Source organism: Rhineura floridana, chromosome 3, assembly GCF_030035675.1.
Source record: "Rhineura floridana isolate rRhiFlo1 chromosome 3, rRhiFlo1.hap2, whole genome shotgun sequence".
Classification (NCBI taxonomy): domain Eukaryota; kingdom Metazoa; phylum Chordata; class Lepidosauria; order Squamata; family Rhineuridae; genus Rhineura; species Rhineura floridana.
This window is the reverse complement of record NC_084482.1, coordinates 138,508,871-138,517,869: the sequence shown is the minus strand read 5'-3', so window position 1 is coordinate 138,517,869 and position 8,999 is coordinate 138,508,871. Positions and strand designations below refer to the sequence as shown.

The window sequence follows — 8,999 nt, the reverse complement described above, 5'->3', positions numbered from 1 at the left end:
TTAATTCTTTCATGCATTTATGCTTCCCTGGGCTCCTGCCTGGCAGGAAGGATGGGATATAAATCAAATAATAAATAAATTTATAGGAACATGACTATGCATGTCCACCTGATAATTCTGAGACATACAATCTTAGAAAGCAATGCGACTTCAGAAGGGGGAATGTACAGCAGAAAACTATGTGTAAAAGGCACATAGTCCTTTCTCTGCCACAATTTAGTTATCTCAAGTGACTTTCCACCTCCCCCTGGGCTAGAAATGTATGTCTGTGAAGCCCCTCAAGGGAGAAGGTGTTTTTTGGGGCCAGGTGATTTGTAGGAAGGAAATGATTGGTAAGAAAATAGTTAAGAATGCCTTTCCTGGGACTGGGCTGTTGCTTTCATGTCCTGCTAATAGGTTTTCCATAGGCATTTGGTTGGCCACTGTAAGTAGAGGATGATGCACTAGATGGGCCTTTGGTCTTATGCTTAGTAACGCTGGAGTATTAATGCCTACATAGGGCTAATCAAACATCCAAGGTCCTCCTCCTGGTGCCTACTCGGAGGGAAGCTGGGAGTCTGGCAACAAGGGAGAGGACCTTCTCAGTGGTGGCCCCCAAATTATGGAATGATCTCTCTGACGAGGTGCTCCTGGTGCCAACACTGTTATCTTTTTGGCACCAGATCAAAACTTTCCTCTTCTCCCAGGCATTTTAGCATGTGTTTTTAAATTGCTTTTTAAAAATGTGTTTTTAAATTTGTATATTTGTTTTTAATGTTTTTAATTGTTGTAAACCGCCCAGAGAGCTTCGGCTATGGGGCAGTATACAAATGCAATAAATAAATAAATAAATAAATAAATAAAGCATACACAATTTGGGTAGGTCTTTCATAGTCCTATCCACTTCCTGTGTAGCTTGGAAGAATTTGGTAACATGTGCCTCTGAGGATATGGTGAGTGGTGGCAACACCTGCAATCAGCCCAAATAACAGTAACAAGGCAAGTGCTGTGCTGATTTTGTTTTAGCAGGGAGGAAGCAACAATATTAAGACAGTTGACAGAGTTCAGATAATCACTTTAAATGTTTGATTCACTTTGCAATTTTAGTGATGTTGCCTGTAGTAAATCATTTTCTTTTGCCTCTGTTTCTGTGAATATGTGAAGCACAGCAACACTTTGTAACACACACACAAAAACTCCAAAAACAATTGTGGAATAATAGCACTGACTATTCTGCAGAATAGTTTCCAATGGACATGAGAAGTGTCTCAGTTTGTACAAGATAAAACAGTGGGAGGTGAAATATATTCTAGGAAAACTCTAGGTGTGCTCTATGTTTTTATTTGACCATGCCCACTTTTCCTTAAGTGGAATAGTTTAAGCATAGCAGGCTGAAAACATGCATCTTGGGCAGGCCAAGTTTGTTCTTTCCAACAGCTAGAGTCATTGCTTAAGTAGCAACATATTATTATCAATCTGATTTTACATCAAACTGCAGTTTCAGATTCAACTGTTAATGCACCCAAAATAGAAATAGAACATAACCTCCAGTTTGAAACACAAAAGGCTGTCTTCACTATCATATGACACTGACCAATAAAAAGCCTTTGAAGTTAATAAAAATAAATTTGACACAGATTTCTAGAATGAATAATGAGAGAAATATAATATTCTAGGTTAGTTTCTCTGTAGAAACAGTAGTAACACAGGAAAGAAGCAAAGTAAGAACACCACCAACAAACATACAAAAATGTAATTATCCATCTTTGGAGATGGCAGATGTTGCCACTGTTGGAGAATTTTTGTATTTCTCCTGTGGGTTCTTTGCTGGGGGTCCTTTAAATAATCTATGACACAGGCTTAAAGCAAAAAGGTAGGCCTTTATTTAAAAAAAAACAAGCATATGCAAGGTCAGTCCCCCAGAACACATCCAGAAAGTATCCAGGAGGGACTGCAAAGAAGTACAGTCTGAACAGATCCTTTATACTTTATTGAATACACATGTGACATTAGTTTTACCAGTCCCCTAAGTTCTTTGTAATAGTCCTTCCCTCTTGAAATATTTCCAACAAACAAGATAACTTTATTAAAATGAATTCATGGATATTAATAATCAAGTAGATACCTCCCATCCCCATTGTGTTCATTGATGCCAGTCCGTCCCTTTGGCTGATATTACCACTATTCTACTTTCATATATTACTGATGATCTTGTACTGTTCTGAAACCAATATGTACCATTTACATTCCATTCTATCATGGCTCCATTCAAGCTGGTCAAAGAATGTCTCTTAGCACATAACAGCATGTTCCTTGGGTGAAGCCATGACTACAAGCCAAATCTGGCTCTCCTAGAGTGACTGGGAGTTCCATGTGAAAATTCCTCTTACTACCTTGCTATAAAGAAAGATTAATTTTAACTCACCATATTATAACTAAAAAACCCACAAAATATAAAGAATGATTAGGGAACACAGAAAAGGGCAAACATTTGCTGTATTAGTAAAAAGAGATCAGAAACCCCGTTTCCAAGATCACATAGTAAAAAAAAAAAAATCATTAAGAGATTGTATACATTTGTTCAGACAATACCAGTTTAATGATCTGTGGTCATGCATTAACCATTTGACACCGAAAGATGCTCAGGAATTTGTGGACTTGATCTTCTCTCTGCCTTTCCCTACACACGCTTTGGTTTTAATGCCTGTTGTCTGAATGAGGGGAAAGAAATCAATTTTTCCTTCATTTATTTTCAAGGGCCCAATATTGACTGGGGCCAAGACCCCTTAGGGGTTCTCCATCACCACCATGCACCATATGCTTAGAGGCATGTGTTACCCAATTCTTCCAAGCTACACAGGACGTGGATTGAACTGTGAAAGACTAACCCAAATTGTGTTTGCATTTTACAAATTTGTAGGGCAGTACAATATCTCAGAGAGGTGGTTAGGTCTCCTACTCCCCTGGTGCATTCATTATAGCTGCTTAATTTCCCTGCTTGAAGTTTGATAGAAATATAGGCTATAGGTACTTTCTTAAACTACAAGGTTTTTTGCCTATTAGTGAGTAATTGCAGGATTTACAGTTAATCATTATTTATTTATTTATTCATTCAATTGGGCTAACAGCTTATTAAAAAATGTAAATGTACTGCCTTCAAGTCGATTCCGACTTATGGCGACCCTATGATCAGGGTTTTCATGAGACCGAGAGGCAGTGACTGGCCCAAGAAAAAAATTGATTAGGATAAGCAAATTCAATTCAAGACTGTACTGACTACTGGTTAACGAGACATTTGTGCGATTATGAACTCTTTAGTTACGCTGCTCCTCACTTTGTGTTTCTCAACTATATGTGAAGGGCAGTTGAGGTAGGACAACTTCTTAATTTCGGCACTCCATTGGATTTATTGGGAGTTATTCTAATTTAGAATATGACGGGGCGGAGGTCTTTGTTGCTGACACCACATGATTCGCTCTGCTAAGGGCATGCCTGTCACCGAAGAGATCCCTGAGCCGCTTCCTACGTTGCACCAATCCAATCTCGCTTTTCTCCTCCCACTCAGAGTCTCAGCACGTTACGCTGAAAACACTGCTGTGAATGTCTGCAGTTTGCCCAGCGGCAAGGCTGGTGTGTGTGTGAGCCGGACTCGGGCGGAGGTGGACTAAATGCCCGCCGCAATCCAGCCTCGACTCTCGCCCCTGGAGACAGCGCGAGACTCTCTTTTTAGCGGGTATATTCTGCTGAGGTACCTTATTTCCTACCCTTCCCCCTACTTCAACTTCTACCTGCTGAGGATGTGATGTCAGGGCCTTATTATCTTAATATATGCTGATCTCATGGGCTCCCCAGCCAATGGGGCAGCTTTGCTCTCCCCACCTGCTAGGAAGAGAATTCCATCATTCTTGGAATTCTTCCCTTGGCCAGTGCACGGAGGCGCGCAGGGTTTCGACAAACGCGGCAGCTGACTCTGCAAGGCTTTCATTGTTTGGGGACCAGCCGCCCGCCCAATCAGTAAGCAGGGCGCTGCCCGGCAGGAGCCCGCGCAGCCGAGCTTGGCTGTCGGGAGTAGCGAGCAGCTTTTGGAGGCGCCGCTGCAGGGAGCACGCCGGTCTCCGCCCCCCTCCTGGCCCGGCTCTCCTCTGCACTTGCGGGGAGGGGGGGAGTAACCCAGCAGAGCGGAGTTCGTGCAAACTGGTGAGTGAGTGAGGCGAGAAACTCTGCTATTCGATCTCGCAGAGTTCCTTCGCCCTGCACGCTTTGTGGCGGCGTGGGAGGAAATGCATTGGTGCAGCTTGGCTGAGGCCGGGAGATGCGCGGCAGGCAAGTTGCACGAGAGGCGCTTGGCGGCCCCCTGTAGGAGGAGTTGGTGGCTGGAGCCAGTCTGTGCCGCCCTCAAACCGGCCGGGCGCTCTTGAGGGCAGTTGCGTTTAGACTTGTCGTGTGCCCCCAGACGGTTAAAGGGGCGATGCCTAGCTGCTTTTCTTTTTTTGAGGGAACGCGACATAACTCAACCAAAACCTCGCATTCATCTTTGGCCCAATGGTGGCAGGAGGTGTCGTTATTTTTCTCCAGAATTTTTGAAATGTTAAAATGCATATAAAAAGGAGGGTTTGAATTGCTATATCCAGACTAGCAGACCGTGTTTTTATTTTAAAAAACCCGTTTTTCGTAAAAAAGAGAGGCTAATTTATCCTTTTTTCAGACTAGTCCCATAGACGGTCAAGCAGCCGATTTATTTGCTCCACTGAACAAACCCTACGAACGACTCGTTCCTTTTGCCTGACCCGTAGATAGAGCAGCCGCACTCCTTTCTGTGTTTCTAGAGATGAGATCCTGCCCTGTGATGCACACTGTCTCTCACACTGTCTCCCCAAGCCTCCTATTCTCTTCTCTTGTAAAATGCGTCAGGCTGGTCCTCTGTTGCTGCCCTCTTCGTTTATTTATTTAGCACTAGCACATTTCGTTGAACAGACAGTTTAGGACCAGCAGTGTGCTGGATGGAACATAGAAGTAGGTTATTCCTGAGCAGCATGACTGGGGAGTTGGTCAAAGGATAGTAGAAATGAGATGGAAAAAAATGAGGCTTGGGTGTATTTTCCAAATGATCCCTGCCATCTGTCTTCCACCTGCTTGCTGTTAGACCTAGATTCTGGAAGTACTTGCTGATCCAGAGACTTTTATGGGCAGGAGAGGTCTGCTTTTTAAAAACTTTGCAGTGGCTGTTTGATAGCTTATAATTCTAGTTCTGTTGTTTTGATGTGAGTTGTGCAAATGGGTTACCATTACCCCCTGGCACACAGTGGCTTGCACGTACTTTGTGGACTCTTCAGCACCATCCTATCTTCTGCTCTTCCACGAGCCATTTAATATGTAGGTTGACTGTCTTCTTTTCCTCTTTTCTTCCATTTATATGGCGTTATGCTAATAGGAATAATCCAAATTACTTTATAATAGTTTCCTAGAACTTTGCTATGCATCTTCTAAGCAAGAGACATCTGGTTCTTTTTCTATGAGAATAATCCTACCTCCACTCCAGTAAATGCTATCTGCACTGTTGATGAACATGCCTTCTTATGATAGTTATGATGTAATTTGATTTAAAATCCTTGACATGTTTAGTTTGTGGCACTGGGAGTTTCTTAAAGCAAAAGATCACCTGAATTCAAAGTCAATGAGCGACAGTGGCTGAAGAAACAATGATGCACGTGAAAGGACATGAGGGTGGTAAAATCCCAGAGTAGTTTGTTTTTTAATCTAGCAAATGCTCTTTATTTCATGGCTAAAATTTGTCTGCTCTTCTAGATTTCTTACAATTTGATGGGAGGAGAATGTGTTGCTTTTAGTATTGTAGCTAAAACTTTCTTCTTGTGTTTTCCCACCCAAAGCAATTTTCAGCACTCTCCTAACAGGGTGAATTGACAACATGATGGTATGGGATGTTCTAAGGAAAGAAAACTAAACTGACTGGCCTGGTTTTGAAACTGAATCTGTGTAGGATTTTCCCCCCAGGGCAATTTACAATTTTACAATCATAGTGTTGGAGTGGAAGGACCTGAAGATTATTCAGTCCAACTCTCTGTACTGGCACACATCCTGTTGTAACCAACATTTCTAGTACGATAGTCCATTTTATTAGAAGAGCGGAGCCAAAGTGGAATAAAACAATGGGTCCCATTGTGAAGATAAGTTGTATCTGTGGTAGGGATGAGAACAATTGCTAAAACACCCATTTTGGTCTGAAAACATGTTTTTCATTCTGTTTGTTTGCTTATTGGTAGATATATAACCATAGAGCCTTAAGATCCACTTTGGTGCCTTGAAGTAAGATCTTTCATATTCAAACATCACTAGATGTATATCCAAGTTACAGTCTTGTACAATCAGAGAGTTGGTGAGATCAAGAAACACCGTTCCGGGTTAGAAGTCTGCTCTAACCACTATAGCCCACTGTCTTCATGAAAAGAGAGGGATGCAAAATTCTTTGCAAGCAATAAGGACTATATTATTTTAGGAATGCTAATTTATTACGCTTCTGTTGAGCACATTTAGGCTAGTAACATCTTATTCTGGAGTAAAATAGAAGAAATAATCCCTTAATGCCTTATTTGAAATTTCTAAGAGATACTTGTCAAACTGATGTAGCAGAAAGATGTAGGAGAACCTCTTCTGAAGTGTGTTCTAACCTATAGTGCACCCTTCCAGCCATTCAAAATTGTGTAGAATCATCATGGGGAGGGGATTGTGTTCACAGAGGCAGCCCTCATCCTTGAACTCAACCCACTGATTGATTGTGTTGCATGGAGCCAGATCACTTATAGAATATGCAATTTGTACATATTTATCTTTTGAACCAAGCTGATCTCATTGTGTGGAGAGCAGATTAACATTGGCCTGATGCCATGTAGTGATACGCAGAAGCAACAGTAGTTAGTCCAAGCTCTCATGGTCCATATTACAGCTGCTGTGGCCCACAACCAAGTCAGCCAATCATCCATCTCTCCAGCCTAGCAGACTCCCAAAAATAAAGTTCAGTAGGTGAGCAGCAGGGTTTGTACCATGAATGTGAGCCAATGTGCTATGTTTGGATAGATTTGCCTAGGTGGGTATAACACTTCCAGAATAGTGCCAAATCTATTTTGTCATGGAACTAGTCTGCTTTGTATCATATTTTGTGCTTCTGTCATCTTTGTTGTAATAATGGCTTTTACATTTTGTGAAAACAATTTGAGAGAGATTTGTGTTTCTGGCAGCACAGGGAATGTATTTGAGTCCTAGGCACCAGCATGAAAAATGAAATACCTGGAATTTCCAGAACAGTCTTCTGGATTGTAAATTAAATGTGTTTATTTGTTTGTTGCATACCAACAATGATTTGAGTTGCTACGCACGTAGTGCTTCTGGAATTCAGGACAAATCTAGGGTTCCCTTGATCTTCTAATCTGTTCAGTCATTAGGTGGGCAGCGTAGTACTGACAACCTGAACACTGAAGCTTCCGCTCTCCTCACCTGTTTGAGGGAGAAATGTAAAGACATCAGTGCTGCAGTTTGGATGCTGTGACTCAGAAATTAATTTTCCTGGAAAGCCATTTTGAGAAATCAGCAAGGACTGGTAGGCCAGTGGTTCAACTCCCACCCTTGAGATTAGCTGCCAGGATGTTTTATTTGTGCTGATATCACTGTCTTCATTGCTTCTTAAAAAATCAAATTTGGACAGATTTAAACCAATGGGTCCTATAGTTGTGATCCAGAGCAGGGATCAACAAGTTTTTCTTGGAAGTTGACTGTGCCTACTGTGTGGCGGTGAGGGCGGGGAAGAAGGTCCACTGCTCTGCCTCCATCGCATCCTCAAGTAGCCATCCAGTAGAGCTTTTCCGTATTGTCAGAGGTCTGTTGACATCAACTCCAGGAAATGGAGTCTTAGACCTTTCGGAGTCCCACTGTGAATTGTTTGCAAGGCACTTTGAGAGTAAAGTTGCTCGCCTCCATAGCAGTCTTGATGCCCCATCCACATCTACCGTAGTCCCCAATGAAGTATCCAGTGCAACGTCTGCTGCAACTTCCTGGGAACGGTTTCAGTTGATGCGGCCTGATGACGTGGACAAGGTACTTGCGATGATGCGGCCAGCAACATATCCTCTCGACCCTTACTCTTCTTGGCTTATTAAAGCTTGCAGAGGGGGTCTGACCGAGTGGATCCAGGGTGTGGTCAATGCATCATTGCGGGAGGGAGTGGTTACAGGTGCCTTGAAAGAGGTGGTGGTCCAACCACTTGTGAAAAAGCCCACCCTGGACCCATTGGTTTGTGACAACTACCGACCGGTTGCAAATACCCCCTTCCTAGGGAAGGTGATTGAGAGGGTTGTGGCGCAGCAATTGCAAGTACACTTGGATGAAACAGATTATCTTGACCCATCCCAGTCTGGGTTTAGGCCTGGTTATGGAACTGAATCGGCCTTGGTTGCCCTGATGGATGACCTTTATTGGGAGAAGGACAGGGGGAGTTGTGACCCAGTTATTCTTGCTTGATGTCTCAATGGCTTTTGATACCATTGACCATGGTATCCTCCTGGGTCAACTTGGTGAGCTGGGTATTGGAGGCACTGTTTTACAGTGGTTCTGATCTTATCTCCAGGATCATTTTCAGAGAATAGCATTTGGGTGATTGTCTTTTGGCCCCCTGGCAGCTGTGCTGTGGGATGCCGCAGGGTACCATCTTGTCCCCCGTACTGTTTAACATCTATATGAAGCCCTTGGGAGCGGTCTTCAGGAGATTTGGGGTGAGGTGTCTGCAGTATGCTGATGATACCCAGCTCTATTTCTCCATAACATCTGAATTGGGAGAGGCCGTGCAAGCCCTGGAGCGCTGCCTGGACTTGGTGGTGGGCTGGATGAGGGCCAATAAACTGAGTCTGAATCCTAGCAAGACGGAGGTGCTGTGGGTTGGTGGTTCCTGAGTTCGGCTAATTGGTCAGTTGCCTGCTTTGGATAGGGTCATACTCCCTCTGAAATAGCAGGTC

The 8,999-nt window shown here is 43.1% G+C and overlaps 1 protein-coding gene across 6 annotated transcripts in view; it reads left to right on the top strand.

Annotated features, from left to right (window-relative positions):
• The first annotated feature begins 3,529 nt into the window (after positions 1-3,529).
• The window catches only part of VGLL4 (vestigial like family member 4), a 144,952-nt gene continuing 139,482 nt past the window's right edge, over positions 3,530-8,999 (top strand). Inside the window, exon 1 of one of the 6 annotated variants that reach the window (XM_061618085.1) lies at positions 3,530-3,712. In XM_061618085.1, the coding sequence (XP_061474069.1) occupies positions 3,648-3,712 (65 nt within the window). In that variant the 5' untranslated portion in view covers positions 3,530-3,647. Of the gene's footprint in view, positions 3,728-3,852; positions 4,177-4,281; positions 4,303-8,999 lie in introns of those variants that run through there. The other 5 variants (XM_061618084.1, XM_061618090.1, XM_061618088.1 and 2 more) reach the window with 5 other exon arrangements.